Below are 16,974 nucleotides of genomic sequence, written 5' to 3' on the forward strand. Positions count from 1 at the left end.
TCAATGTTGATACTTACAATAGCCAGCCATCTTATTTTGTAAAAATCGTAGTGCATCAAGATATCCCTGTTGACACATGGATCTGAGAACACGTGGTTCAGGAGGAAATAAAGCACGAGATAGACGATATATATTTGATAGAGAAACTTGGATGTTGGTGTTATTACAACAAAATTGATGAAAACTCATCGAGTTATCGTTGGGACAAATATCAGATTCTCCATAAAAGGGTGATACTAAAATGGTGTTTTGACCAAATGGTTGTGGTTGATTATCACTGAAACCACCATCAATGTAATGCTGTAAAGAAGAATGATCCATCATTAATCTAGACAAGACTACTATATCAATGGGTACTGAGGGAAGATTGAGAAAAATAGCTTAAATCAATATGCATGTGCGTATTATTAATAAAACTTATTAATATACAGTAGATATTCTTTTAACTGCGTTTTACGCGTATGCTGTCTTTTACCTCTCCGCGATAAATGATCGGTGTCATTCCAGACCAAATTGGAACAAAGCTACTGGTGCATAACGCCTAGAAATGATGTAACAGAATCTATTAGAAATCTTTCATTTTCCAAAGTACTGTAGAATAGGTAGGTATGTTATAGATTACATGTAACAAAGAGCAACTATATGCATTTCATGTTGAGGAATGACTATCAAAAAATGCGTATCCATCGGGTTTGATTAAAAAAATATTCATTGTTTTTTAGCTACATAAATTATTCATTTATCCTACTTATTTTCCTTCTTCAGGAAGAAACTGTTATAAAATATTGAATAGATGGTATCGCATTTTAAAAAGTTTGTAAGGAATAAGGAATTCAATGATGCAACATATGTATTATTTCAATTTAAAAATTGTCACAGTAGAAATGAAAAGGGTCGCATAATACGCGAGATTATAATATGACACATTAGTCTAAATAATAGGGTTAATCCGATAGCTGTCGGTGCCATTAGAATGAGGTCAACACTGTCAACTTTGAAACTTCTAGAAAATTTTTAATGTCGTTTCTAGTAACTTATTAATTAATTATAGGAGTAAAATAAAAAATTTTCTGGGTGGCATTTTACCGTCGACAGGAAGAGACATACCCGCCTAGTATGTCTGTAACCTATACAGCGTTTGAATCAACCCAAAACACTATAAGCATTTCTATCGATCTAGTGAGAAATGAGTAAGGTCACTCGGTGGATTTAATCGATTTAGAATATGGAGAAAACGGTCATAACGTGAGTTTAAATCATCTCTCGATGAAGATTATTGATTATTGCTTCATCTTGCTTCTGAATCATCTCCATTTCAGAGTTTATGTAGTGTATAAGCAGGCTATGATAGCGATCGATGACTGTTTAATACAAGAGATCTTGCCTATACTGTTTCCTATATTCCAACTAAATCAACGGCGATGATTCGTAACGGATACGTAAACAAAGAATCAAAATAAACGCCTGATGGCGCACTAGTAACAAAAAAACTCGTCGTATATACTAGCAGAAAATTTCAATATTTTAAAAGTTTAGGCTCAAAGTATAATCATGACTATTTTATTGCAAACAGCGATTACTGAATATCTCTATAATGGAATGGAGAATTTAACTCATTTTGTTACAGGATAATGCTACGAGATTAACCATCAATGCATGGGAATTTTTTTTATTTAGCATGACAGGCAATCGATGCGGTTGAGTTGCTGTAAGTGCAAGAATCTTTTTACCGTTGGCTTACCTCTATGAGATCATTTTTACTATGAAATTCCGATATCATGACATTTTGCATATCAGACAAACGTGTCAAGGATATAAATAAACGGCCAGAAACAATTTCATGAACGTTGTCAGGAGCGAAACTGGCTAACAATGCGGATAATGTCTTGGTAATGTTAAACTTGGGATTATAGGGTCCTAAGGATGATGAACGAATACTTTTCACCACTTTCATCATCTCATTGGTAATTAATCCTAGAGGACAATCCACAAGTAAAACAAGGCCTGATAAAGCGCCAGCACTAGCACCACTAACAGAACGGAGGCTGTTCACAAATTGTGGTGCATGTTCCTTTAAACATGATACCACGCCAAGATGATAAAGACCTAAAAAACCACAACCCGCTAGAGAAAGATTCATGGTCGATTGTTGAGTAGCGCATTGACGAGTTAATCCTTTTCAATTGATCCTGCTTGTCTCTGTACGAGTAACCAACTCCTGATTTCTAGTTTGTTCTTGCAGCAAGATAATGCAGAGTTCAGAGATGGACTAGAATTCTACGGGTATATGTACTTGATCGACTAAAAGATGGAGCTCAAGGATGGCCTCGATGATCCAATCTACTGGTTGGCGCAATGATAGCAATAAATTTAAACTTAATGTAGTACGGTAATGATCTTCCTCTCCCAACTCTATAAATTGGTCAAAGTAATAGTAGAGTATTTTTGCACTTAAAGAATGGTGTAGATTCTCTCGATCCAAGTCTACAACGTCCAATCGACAAGGATAAAGCAATAAAAACCAATGATCAAGGTATAAAATGTAAATGATGAATTGGATTTCGATCAAGAAGTGAATAGAAATTCTATGGAGGATAAAGCAAGCGCGAGCACGTTGTATTCTTTTTTTGTTAGATAATAAGTTGATAACGACTCAAGGAGTAGATAGCGATGATCAAAAACAGTAGAGTAAACAAACCAACCTAAAAATAAACGTTGCCATAGTCAAGGGTCCAATGTCATGGAGCGTGAAATAGGCTTGAGTATAGCGGATAAAGAGCAATCGAGTTTTGCCTCGATTGGACTTATTTATGGACATCTTGCAATCAGGCCATCGCCTGCATCACGTGAGTAACGCGATCGATCGACAAAACAATACAATAGGAGGTGATTTGGTGGGTGGTGCCAGGGGTGGACGGGAGGCTAACAACAGACAATGGGTATCGACTGAGTAGTGCAGTTTGTATAGGCTTAGCGACTCGTTCGCGTTATTACACTGTGATGGTTGTCCTATTGTCCTGTTTACAGTACTGTGTACTGTGCACTGTAGGCTATTTCGGGGGTGGTGCCATGGGTGGGGAAAGAATGTGTCGAGTCAGGCAGGCATGGCCTACTCGTAGCCGGTGGTCATCCATGATTGAGATTCGTCGACAACTGCTATACTGAGTATTGTACATAATGGACTGAATGCGACATAAGTTATAGCGCTTTTTTGACAGCTGGCTAACGCATACTCTACCAGATATATAGCCAACATAAACGATCGGAGACTCGTTTGCGTACTTAACCCTTACAATTGCATCCATTTGAGACAAGTTCACAAATGAAATTTCTTCTTCATTTCATCAACTAGACGCTCAACATGGTCTAAATTCGACATTTCTAGGCATATTATGTCTTACTTTGAGTAATCCTTGATGGATACTGTACTGTAGTGCTAGCATGCGGCAAGCTATTGCATCGTTGCACTCAATCCAAGCGATATATCTCTATGTAAACTAGATATCCATCGCAGCAAGCGGTCCATGAACTCGCTATCAAGCTGTTGATGGATTAAAACAACAACAAATCTTTCTTGCTAGACAGAAAGGACTCAACTAGACGCAATCATAGGCTATCCACTCTTTCTAGTATGCATTGATTATTCTGAAAATATCATACGATAATACAAGTCAAATGGATCATTGCAATAGACGAGGTTGATTACAATATGAACGCAGAATAAACAAACATCCACGCATTCGCTACCACGGAATGTAGAATCGGGAAAGGTTCAGGGTCATAACAAAGACTGAAGGCAACAAGAAATGCGCTGTCCAGCCCAACACCAACTCCAAGCGAGGAGGATGATTGATTGAGTGACAGGGGTAACTTTACGACCAATTCTCACTACAAAGAACTTTCACACGCTAATCTTGCCATGCTATTGTACGACTAGCTTTTAAATGGGAAATTCATCAATTGCCCATTTCAACATCGATACCTTACCCTTTGATCCGACATCATCATTGATTGGATTATTCAACGATTACAATAGCGTTTAAACAACTAATTGACACTAGACTATAAGCACTGAAGCTGGAAAGAGTATTCATAATATCCATTAGCATGGTTTATTGGAGACTTTCGAACCCCGTAGGTCATATAATTCTTGGCCATATGGAGCAAAATATTGCTTGATACAATAGTCCATTTTAGTTGTAGAATCATCATAATGTCAGCAGTGAACATCATTGTAATCTGTTATTAAACAAGAAGCGGTCATGAGTTAAAAAAAATTATCTTAGTGTTGCCGGTTATGCTGAGGGAAAATGTTTATTCATTCAACTCGGTCCCTTATGAAAATATAGGACTAGACGATCATTCCCTTGTATTCTAAATCGATCGACTCTAGTATACAGCAACATACGTAACATCCAACTTAATCATCGATTGGATATCTTTCTATGACCTTCGTGACAATCCCATCAAGTCAATAAAAAAGACTTCATAATAGTTCAATGAATTTTGTAAATGAGTAGCAGTATTTTACAGGCCCATAATGTAATTTACGCACGGTAATGTTAATTATATATATAAATTAATAGCATACCGTATACATTGAGTTGAATACCATTATTTATGCTACATGTATTAACAGTACGTCTAAAGATTCTACGTACTTCATTTGCATCGATTTAGAACATGAAATACCATTATGGTTTGTAAAGTAATTTAGAAATGTTAGCCATACTCAGTACAGTAGTAGCCTACTGTACGCGTAGACTCGTACTTTAATTCATTCATTCGATATTCTTGGCGATACAGAGCGAACATACGTCTACTTCACCAATATTGATTATATTTAAATAAATAATAGTTGTAGCAAATCATGCTAATATATGCTTAATTTTATATTACAATATCCGAAATTCTATCTTGACCTACAAGTTAAACCAGAAATATCAAAGATACAAATAGAATCGTTTATATTCTACATCGAACCTAGTAGATAGATGTACATATATATATACTCTATATAGTAAGTTATATTTGCATACACCTACGTTTATCTTACTATAAACAATAAATGTTACCCTGATCCATAAGCTTTCTGAAAATATCCGGTATGCGAATCAATACGACATCATACAATTCAATTTTAAATAACATCAAAAATACAGTTGTGATCATACGTCTACGCGTATCTATGAGTTGACATACGAGAAGAACATAAATTATACCCGCTCATACCGATGGTGATTTTATCTCACTATCAATGTTTGGATCCCATTCCCACCAATAAAGCATTCTACAGATATCAAACATCCTCGTAAGTCGATAACATATTAGGCAGTTAGTATTGTTAATCCTATTCGAGAGGTAATTGTGATCACACGTCGATACCAGCGCGTGTACCGAAGTCTCATACACCTCATTTTAATTCCATTCTCACTCATTAGGTGATCTACCGTACAAGCATCAGCTAAATTATTAGTGATACAGAAATAGCCATATATCTACGTCAATGATTACTTTTGTATCGCAAATTGTACCCTTTCATAATGAATTGAATCTAACTAGTAAACATTAAGTGTTTAATTCCATCCTGCTCCATAAGGTAGTCAGGAATATCAATATACAAATCAATAATACTACACAAACTTAGATTGAATGCTATTGGAGATAATTCTAACCATACGTCTAGTCTATACACGCATGTATGTATATATATATGCAATACATACAGCGAATTATGTCTTGTTTATACCTAATTTTAACCTTAATATCAACATTAAATTCCTCCATGGTCCATCTGGAAATATCAAGTACACAAATTAGAAGCGTCCTATGCTTAATATTATTCGTTGTTATACGTCTAGACAAGTATATGCATACAGTATATAAGTGATATGTTAGTACCTAATCTGATTTAACCGCCCATATCAAAGTTTAATCACAATCAAGAAGGTCATGTGGAAATGGCAATAACATGATATAATGCATACCTTATTTGTTATATAGAAAATATAAGTATACAGTGTTTGAATAAAGTGGTATTGGCTGATTACGCTCGTAATGAATGATACTGCCTTATTAATGAGTACAGAAAATTCGGTATATACAGTAGTAGAAATGGATTATAATGTCACTGTAGGTGTATATATATATATAACAGGACCAGCAACCGGTATAAGAATAATTCTACCTATTACTGCAGTTATGTCAACCTCAGCATATGTTGTTTGAGTTTAAAAGTGAAATAGCAGATGTTCGAAAACACCCCAATGTCATACACATTAATTTATTTGTCCTATGCTTTAGCTGATGTAGAAATGAATGAATAAGAATTACGCCATACAAGATCTAGCACGATAAATAGCAGCCATGACTAAATACGTAATTCAATATTCATTAAATAGGGCTGTTGACAAGATAAATGATAAAGCAGTTTTTAAATAAAAAATAAAATCAATATGGTATATCGCGCATCCATTAATGATAAAGCCCACACGCCTACCTCATTAAGTGATTCGATTAACCATAACAAGAAAGAAAATAAACACTACTGACATCATTTGAGGACATTTTGTGGCTATTGCCTGATGATGATTATTTATCAAAGAAATCAGTCTAATATAAATCGCTCTATTACAATAGTAGAATCGGCTGATTTGCATCTGTCCGGATCAATTAATTAAATAAAAAATCTTTACCTTTTTTGTTTTATCTATACGAGAAAAGAAATTTACAAATAACAATTGCATCGCATAACTAATAAATATTACTAACATTAGAGCCAGTGAGTTTAGTAAACTAATTAACCATCGGTTTTGCGCCTATTACACATAAATAAAATTATAATTTCAAGCATTATTCAAACTGCCAGTTCTAGAAGCAACATACAGTTTAGTGTCGACAATAAATTAAGTAAACAGAGTTCGAAGAAATAATATACGGAATGATTTAAGTAATTTCTGATTCATTTACAGGATACATTATCTATAAGTACATCAAGGAAATAACAAAATCCCCTAAATGTTAAATATTAAGTTTTCTATCATTCGTACTATTTGCTGAATGATTAATCGTAAGGTGTGTCTGCTTATAACGGTATGTTAAAAAATTAGGTCAGATTTAACATCCAATGCATTTAGTCTAAAATGATCGTAAGCCTGTCCTATCAACTCATTATAGCCAAATATCGTCTTAGCTTACAAAAAAATTCTATACTATTGCTATAATACACGTAGCAATGCAACAAATTTTATTTATGGATACTTAATGCTCTACGTAAATCTTTTACTGTAGTCACGGTAAATTTGGAAGTGGTCGATAATTTTGGTCGACCTTCATGATGACGAAGTAATTGTGAAGCAATAGAATCATCACATGTTAAATTATTGACTTCTAGCTTTCCCAGTGTATCATTCGGTGTTAGCACTTGACCATTTCCGTTACTAAAAGCAAGATGATAGGAAGAAATATCTTAAAGCCTGATAGATACAACCTAAGAATCCTTGCCTATAAGTTAACTAATGCGATATTTAAAAATAATGAAAATTTACCTGAATTGACGATGTGTTCGATGAGAATAGGATGACTTGTCTGTTCTTATTTTTGTCTGATCTCCAGTATCCCCATTCGTCTTTCTAATATTCACTTCACGCACAGATACTCCGGTTGAGTCATTAGAAATATTTCGATAGGAGGCTGGTCTATGAGATGGTCTATAATTATATTTTTGGCCGGAATCACGAGAATTGAGAGTTACATTCTAAAAAAGAAATAAGAAAAGTCGATTAGTTAGTGACCTAAAGTTATAAAATAGAGGTTAATGTGTTTGGTGTAGCAAATCCTTGACAGTGTTTGAAAATAATTATACCCTCGATCTACTGTGTAGTTCATTAGAACGATATGCTCTATTTTATAATGCAGAGTTAATCGTATTTTTATTACCTTGACCATTGGATCTTTCTGTAGCTGGAGATCGACTGTCATTTTCCCATTTCGTCCAGCTGTAGCGGCACGATTACCAAATTCATTGCGGGTAGAGCGATTATTGCTTCCGTTTTTGATGTCTAGTAAATCTAGATCAATATTAAAAAGAACTAAAAATTAGTCTAATACCAAAAATTCAAATTAGAAGAGCTATCCCTCTGTACTACGCTCATCATTCATATAATGCTAGTATGGCAACACCGAATAAAGCTGAGCAAGTGTTCATAACAACTTACCTCCATCGATCATTTCATGTCGGGTATCTTCACCTCGCCGCAATGCAGGTGCACTCTTTCCTCGTAAGCAATGCGCTCCATAGGCGCTCAAGCTACGACTATAAGCAGTTGGAGGAATTGTACTATGTTCTATTTGAGTTGGAATTTCTTGCACTGATAATACTGGTGGTGGCGGAACACTACATTACAGAAAGGAATGAAAGAGTTAAGGTTCGATTATAGTTTATTCGAATCCATATTTTCAATATAAGTATTCCATTCTAGGTAATCACTTACTTCCGTAATAATGATTCAATATCTCCAAATGAATTTATATTATGAATACGATTCGATTGCGGCCGTTGAGAGTTGCGATCTAGAGCTTTAAATATATACAGATAAGAAGCAATCAGTAATTAAAAATCATTTGCATTTACTAGTAAGAAGATAGCGCCTATCATTATTTCATTAGCCAGAAAAAATACTAAATAGTGACTACGTTGGTATTGCAAGTAACTACCATCTAAAACAGCCCATTGTCCAGAAAATGAACGTCGACTCGTATCATAAGGATAGAGCATGAACTTGTAATCAAATTATAACCTTCAACTACTCAAATTACTTTAATTAATCGGTCTAACAGATTAACGTAAAATAATATTTAATAATATTCTTCACGGTAGTGTAACAAATAAATTCATTTATCAATCTACTATCGCGGCTCAAAAACAAAATATCCTGTTGATTGAAAATTTCTTAAGATAGAATGATTAAAGACTGTATATAAATATTCTCTAATAACATTGGTACAGCATATTATTCTAAATTGTATCTTGATTATTATTATAAAGTAAAGTGTACCATAAGTAGGCTGCACATCTAGTTCGTTATAGTTTAAAATAGATACTAGATACTTATTATCAAGGTGAAGTTTTTAAGAAATGAGATAACTTCATAAATTGCAAAGAGATTATAAATATCATATGACGATAATGAATTCTTAATCCTCAAATAGTTATTAATAGTTATTGCCTTACGTCCACTATTAATTTACAAAATCGATATTGCAATAAAAATATCATGATCTGTTCCTAATAAGGTATGATTAGAGATATCACAATTGTCAAGCCAAACCAACATTAATCGACTGAGAAAAGCAAAACGGTTATTCTATATACCTTTATTTTGTTTTATTCTTGATTGAGCAGGTAGTTTTAAATTCTGTAATTCCTAGCAAATAATGGTTGAGTTATCAAGTAAAATGATAATTCATAACGTTTAGCAATTTTGAATAATGAATTAGAAATAAATTAATTTATGTGTTTACTCTCTTAGCGGCTCGTTCCTCCAAACGCTCTTGTATATAAATGGGAACACCATCCGCTTTTCTATCACTTTTACCGTTTTCTCTTCTGAAAACAAATCTCTGAAAAAAATTATATCCGAAAATTTTCTCATCTTAATAATTTTTACATAAAGTTAATTAATTATTCAACTTCACAAATGAGATTTTTAGTTGGCAGTGAGCGCTTTAAAATCTTATTAGACCAGTATTTACTTTTAATTTTCCATTATGTCCATTGGAAGGTTTAAATTCTATCGCTACGAGTTTTGTACTTTCAGTTGAGTCATTCTGAATTAATTTTCATGTTAGACGTTAAATAGAATTCAATTATTTCTACTAATTCGATTTGATGATAAAATATTAAACCTTTTGGCGCATCATCGGATCTGCTGTATAAGGCCTAATTTGAGAGTGTTGGTTTCGCCTTTGGCTTCGCTCTTTTCTACTACGTAACTTCTTAACCTTCATAGAAATTAAAATCAGTTAGCGTAATATACGACTAACTTTCTATACTTTAAAGGGATATATATTAATTATTTTCTACATTTGTACGAGATTGAGACGCTATCCACGATTTTTGCTCTAAAATACCTTTTTTCCGTCGGAGACAACTAAATTGACAATGGAACCATCCGATAGTGAGCTATTTGAGCCTTCAGTGCTAATTAATGATTTAAAATTTGAAATTAATGATTGCATTTCTTATCCTAAACTAACATAATTACTTTTACAACACTAGCGTATAAATGATATCCGCCAATATTGAGACAACTTTACTCTAATATCTAAAGCAGCCAATTATAAAATTAATGTTAATTAAATCCTTCCACTTACTCAGATTCGACTTCGGATAGATATTTCCTGACAATTTTTTCGTTTAAATCGGTATGTCTGCCTTTATCTCTGAACTTTTGCATTAATTTCTCTTTAATATCATCCACTAGGTCGCAATAAATGGTTTGAACCTTAATTATTAAAATTGTAGAAATGGCAAACTATTAGTTTTCGAAGCCTTAGTTTTTAATCTCATGGTAGCCAGCCTCTTATTATGGATATTTTTTAGTACTTCAATTTAAATTAAAATATAGAGCAAAATGGGAGTTACTAGTCTTACACTCTATCTTCTAATCATGAAAGTAAACAATAATATTACTAACTCCACTTTGTGAATGCAGATCCACATCAAATTAATGAACTTAAAATCTTATAGAGATAAGTTTATTAAAAGCGTCCATGTACCAGCGCTATCACTTTACTTTAATATATATACTCTAAATCTTACTTTAATCTTGTAGAATTTAGTTTCATGTGAAGATATTGTAATTTAGCAACTTTAAGAATAAATTTTTTATAGAATCATTACAGATAGATGGAAGATTAACTCAAGAATTACATTGCATCATATTTGTTACCTTAGAATTATCCGGATCGCAGTAATCCAATACGGTATCACATAGAGCTGCTCCTAATGATTCAAAGTCCAGCGTTGTAAATTGAGTACCTGATTTTCGACCTAATGTTGATCCACAAAAGGACGTCTAGATCGAAATAGGACATCTATTAGACGAATTTAAGCATATGGAAATGTCCATCTTATCCATGATACTAATTTTAAATAAATTAGAATCAAGATGGAAATATCTGATTTAAAAATTGAAATATGTAATGCTTAGGGGACTGTACAATTTGATAAAATAAAGGAATAAAAAACTAATCGTAATTGTAAACTCTTCTCTTTATCCAGGGTATTCAAATTCATCTAAATATGCTAATAGAACTGCAAAGTTTTAGCCATACCTCGTATGTAAAACTATTCATAATGCCTAGCCGCCACATTGTCACACGAGCTGTTCCCTCCTAGAATGGAACAGATAAGATTATTGATAATGCTGAGTCAATAAAGATATAAATGGGCTAAGTAGCAATTTGTAATTTATACGAAACAGTAGCAGTTAAGTTACCTTATATTTTTGTACTTTAAATTTGCAGCTTCGAAAAGAGAACTACAATATCAAGCAGGATGGAACATTGTTGACTATTAGTCGAATAATTCGTTACAAATAATACGACAAGGATGAATTACAAGAATTAAACGAAAACGTTATTCTATAAAAATTTTTACGTTGTATAGCGATGGATTTTAACAGAGTTTTTACGGGAAAAATCATGTTTAATAAAATGACGATACTCTGTAATTCGTTGCTTGAGATCAAATATCGATCCCAGTTTGAGCTTTATTTCAGAAGCTGCAACTACAGATTACTATATTGAATGTATTTCAGTATAATATGGATCACATGTTAATATCATTAAAAGCTACGGATAAGTTACATAAAATAACAAGAACTAAAACACATTTATCCATCAGATAATCCCATAATGATAGAAAATAGAATTACTAAAACTCTTAAAAGATTGATTTAATGTCTAATGGAATCATGAAGATAATTGAAGCATACCAAATCTTTAGCATTTTTCGACATCATGGATGGAAATATTCGTTCCTTCAACCATCGTTCATGACTTAGCCTACAGTCAATGAGTAAATTCAATTTAAATAAATTAAAACAGTGATTGCCAATTCTATCTTGCATTCTCTAAGATTAAGCATTACATTGATTGTACGATATTAATAAATATACTAAAGTTTTCTAGACATAGAATTTGTGTCTTTAAGTTAATCAATTTCAAGCATTATAAACATTTGATGTAACAGGAAATGATACCACTGTATTGTGCTACAATTTTGTCCTAAATTATTATACCCGTTTTCACATCCGTATATAAAGGAATTTTGCTTCTTACTGTGTCCATGTAAATCGCAATATAATATAATCTCTCGTTCTTTTAATAGCCTATAATAAGACATTGATTATGTTATCATCGTTTTATAAATTACTGTAAAAAGATATCTAAAAGCTCAACTATAGAGATATAATGTAGTAGAATTAGGAATACTTGGAGCGATACTTCGTATTTCTAAGCTAATTTAGTCCATTTTGCCCTTATATAATACATTATATTTCATAATCTTGCTCACTTTTGAACCAATTTTCGAATATGATATACTGGAGGATACGCCGAAGCTAAACTAGTGTTATAACTGCGGTTTAGATCGCGGCCAATTAATGAACAACGGTAATTGCCGACAATAACACCATCAGGATTGATCATAGGAACAATTTTAAATATAAACATCTCTCGAAGTAGCTAAAAGTAAAAGAAACATCATGTTAGGTCGTAAAATGGATCAGTATTCTACTTCCGAATGACTGAAATTGTATACCAGAGCATCATCCGTAGAGCCGGTAACATAGTCTAAAAATCCTTTCATAACCCAACTTGCGTTAGCTTCTCCTGGATGAACTCGAGCTGTTACTATTACAGTCCTTTTTGGCTATCAAGAAATAAAGAATATGTTAAAAATTCAGCTGTAGTACAGTATTAAAATGTTGGATAATCCATTTCTTATACAGTGAAGAAATCTTTTATCAATGCATTTTAATTTTTATCAAGTAATCTTACTTTGGCAAGAGAATTGGAAGAAGGTGAAGTTACTGTAACTACATAGACATGGTTACCAGCGATAGTTTGACATAAAATTCGTAATTTACAAAATTCTTTCTTATTTGGATCATTCATCAATTGTTGCAAGTATTGCTAATGAAAAAAAAAAATTGATTGATATGGTTCAAGCAATAATTTCAATTATCGCAGTTTTCGGAAATCGGTATACTTAATTCTTTATATAAACTAACCTGTAAATTGGAGTAAGTATATGGATAGCAATGAGCAAAGTAATAAGTATCCTCGGAATTATTAAATTGAATTTTCCAAGAGAGAGAGTAATAATTTCTATTTTTATATTTTCCTTCACGACTATGTAATATCAAAATATGCAATTGTCAATTAAAATATTGACGAAAATGTTTTAAAATATCTTTTCCATCCAGAATATAAGGCTATTCTTAAATATTGTGTCCACCTTATTTCATTTTTATAGTAACGGATATCATAACCGCTACGAATCCAACCGACACCATCCCTACTCGCTTCTTCTTCAGAATACAGCAACGGCTGCATACCATGATTATATAAGCTATCAGACTGAAATAATTGCGCAAAAATACCAATAGATTAAAATTATTCTTGTTTTGTAATTGAATGATCACGCAAAATCATCTTAGATAAGTAATATCGAAAGCTTTGCTCAAACTTCTCACCTTGGTTAAATTAATTATTGTAAAGGTATATTCTACTCCAGGGATCGCATTCTTGATGCGAAAATAATACCATTGCGTGTGTTTATGTGTATATAAATCATTTCTTAATAATAATTCATATTCATATGGGCCCCTATAATTTAACATTTCGGCATAACATTAAATGGAATTGAAAGAATGCAAGTGTTGATTGAATTCCTTACACTCTGACGGCTTTCTCTAAATTGCCGCTCTCAAATCTCGATTCAAATACTAAGGCGTCTTCTTTAACTGGCAGCTGTTGATCAGATGGTTTCATGACACTTCCTCCCACACTAGAGCGAATAAACTATGAGAAATAGCAAACAAAAACATTAATTTTGACTGTTTCTAGTCTGATGAATAGACTTGCTATAAGATATTAAACATATAATATAATGAATATCTGACTAACATGTTTGAGTGTAGCTCCTGTTCGTACATAGTAGACAACATCGGCATCATCATCAAACATTTTAACTGGTTTATTGCCTTCCAAGCGATGGTCTAAATAATAGAATCAAATGAAATTAATTAGTTAAAACTGTAGACTTTTTTTACATCAAATAGCAGTAAAGAGTGTTAGACTGTGTTACTACTGGAAATTTTACTTATGTAATATAGGAAATATTCAATACTGTAAGTATATAATGTATAAAATATATAGCACGCAGCTAAGTATCACATTCATTGAAAGCTAACAAAAAATTTTTATACACCGTTAATCAATGATCAAGTAATCAACTATAACGAGAATTTCTGTTAGAGAGCTATCTTTCGATTACAAGAGATCAAATAGAAATCTAATTGATTTCCAATTCATATCCTACTGTATAGCTAAAGTTAGCTTCAAAAGTATAATTAGATGAGGACTAATTGGATATTGAATCGACTCATATCACATATGTAAACTAATTGAACGGTTTAATTTTAGGCAATTTGAATTATACTTTATAAAGTTCATTGGTAAGACGAAAAATCAAAAATAGAAATAATTAAACTAGATAAAAATAAATTAATAGCACCTAGAAAAATTGACTGGATACTTTTCAACTTACAGTTATCTCGCAGCTATTATCTAATTAAATTTTATGACTAACCTCGATTATAATTATAAAATTTTTCTGGTATTTTAGTTATAGATTCAATATGTTTAGGTCCAGTTTCTATGACTTGAATCTCGGCAGGCCTGTGGGTTATTTATATACAAATTAATTAATATTCAAGCGATTATACTTTCTAATTATTTGATGATTGAAAATGGCCACAACTTCATTATTATCTATGAATATTCTACATAGTAATAGGATTCATTCTATTCATTAGCATTAATAATATATAGTTAACAAGATATAAAAATTAGTCATAAATTTTCACGTTCGCATTTGTTTCCTATATATTGTTACAAAATGTATAAAGAAATGACGGACAGTGAATCATGAATATTTCATAAGTTTAGAGAAAACAAAATTACTCATATGACCAACTTTACTATTATAGAAACATATAACGGAAACTACGTACATCGTTATCGATTTAAAAAACTCAATATAAATTAAAAAAGAGAATAGTTTATTAGTTAACGTCTCTGATATTAGAATAGAAACTATTTTCAGCCAAGATCAACAAAGAGTTGACCTTTACTGTAAATCTACTATCATGGAAATTATGTACATCGTCTTTGAATTATAAATCTCAATATATAATAAAGAAGGAGACATTTATTCGATAACCTAAAACACGGTACTATTAAGCTAGCATAGCACAAATCAATTTACCATCGAGCAGGAGCGAAAAAACTACTTTCATCTACTCCAGTATAAAGATCTCTAGGTTCTCTCAATTTTCGAATCTAACAAATAGGAAAACGACAATAAAGATCAGCATTTTATTAGTATCATATTGCGGTTTACTTGCCTACATAACTGATATTATCTTCTCATTTCGTATGTTTAATAGTAAACATGACAGTATATTGAAACCTAGAGTAACTTTCTATTTCTAATTATTATCTCATATAACGTAGGAGAAATAATTAACTTACCACTTTACCATCCCGATACGATAGCTCCAATTGTGTCGTTACTTTCTCATCTTTATTATCTACAAAACGGTGGCGTGAATGATTACATAGTTTGAACTATTAACGATAAGATTATCTCAAGTATGAATTATAGCAACTGACCTGATGGAGAGAAATCAGATTCGATATCTTCTTCGTCGAATTCAGGATCATCTGAAAGGCTAAGGTTATCAATGATCTCATTACTTAGGCCATCGTTATCCCATTTCTCATTTCCGGGAGAAAAAATACTTTGAATAATTCTCTCTGATTTATATAACAGACAAGTAAAAGTTTACCTTCCAGTTTAATGAAGTCTATCACCAGAATAAACACAATTTTTTCATTATTATTTACTGCTAAGATGCAGAAAAACACTAAACGGAGTCTAGTAAATACTAAACCCATTAAAAATCGAACTGAAAGAGATCACCTGTGTTACTATTGACTGCCATAGCGTACAACTAATTAAATTTTCTGCTGTTACCAATATTTATCATAGAAATTTACTATCTACTTATTTAAATATATACAGTATAATACCATCTTGTAGACAGAGAATGAGAAAAAAGATGGCAAAATGGCATTGTCTAAATTAATTGATTAATTAATTAAAACAATTCAAATCACCTGCTGTATGAAAATCGTAACCTTCTGCACACTTTTTCATAAAATATTTATAAGGAGTCTATAATTTAAGATGGAAATAAGCCATACTTAGTATACAATGCGAATTTGTTTTATGTTTGTTAAGGGTATCAAGTACGACTATGGCGAAAAATTATTAGTGTTTTAGCTGTTGATACCAGCAGCTGTTACAGTGATAGAAAGAAAAGTATGTTCTAGGTTATTTGACCGAGTTTTAATTAGTAACTAGTTATGGTCATATATTGTAACTCACGTTCTATCATAAAATAAATGTATAGAATTCATCTTATAGTACGTTTAACCCTTTTTTGCTAGATATTGGCGTATATAACGATTAGAAGGTAAAGCTTGTTTAGTTCTATTTGATTAATTCGGTTTATAACTAATTATTGTAGTATAAGACTATCTTTGATGAATCTTGTGCCGATGAAAGATAAATATGCCTCTCCTACAACTTTCCCCATTTGTTCAAGTATAACAGTT

General features: G+C 32.2%; 2 protein-coding genes across 2 annotated transcripts; both read right to left on the minus strand.

Annotated features, from left to right (window-relative positions):
• On the minus strand, positions 1-2,140 carry TRIADDRAFT_18188 (uncharacterized protein; the record flags this gene model as incomplete). Its single annotated transcript, XM_002108455.1, has 3 exons — positions 1-300; positions 476-541; positions 1,742-2,140. 3 exons carry the CDS (start codon positions 2,138-2,140, stop codon positions 1-3), a joined length of 765 nt encoding a protein of 254 aa, XP_002108491.1.
• An 8,782-nt stretch (positions 2,141-10,922) lies between these two features.
• Positions 10,923-14,091, minus strand: TRIADDRAFT_19871 (uncharacterized protein; the record flags this gene model as incomplete). Its single annotated transcript, XM_002108456.1, has 12 exons — positions 10,923-11,078; positions 11,338-11,397; positions 11,502-11,543; positions 12,000-12,069; positions 12,306-12,395; positions 12,581-12,750; positions 12,827-12,937; positions 13,066-13,200; positions 13,299-13,419; positions 13,526-13,647; positions 13,764-13,896; positions 13,967-14,091. Coding segments are annotated over 12 exons (1,335 nt in total), but the record flags the coding sequence as incomplete, so codon positions are not given.
• Positions 14,092-16,974: the final 2,883 nt, after the last annotated feature.

Source organism: Trichoplax adhaerens, genomic scaffold, assembly GCF_000150275.1.
Source record: "Trichoplax adhaerens TRIADscaffold_1 genomic scaffold, whole genome shotgun sequence".
In the NCBI taxonomy this organism is placed as follows: domain Eukaryota; kingdom Metazoa; phylum Placozoa; class Uniplacotomia; order Trichoplacea; family Trichoplacidae; genus Trichoplax; species Trichoplax adhaerens.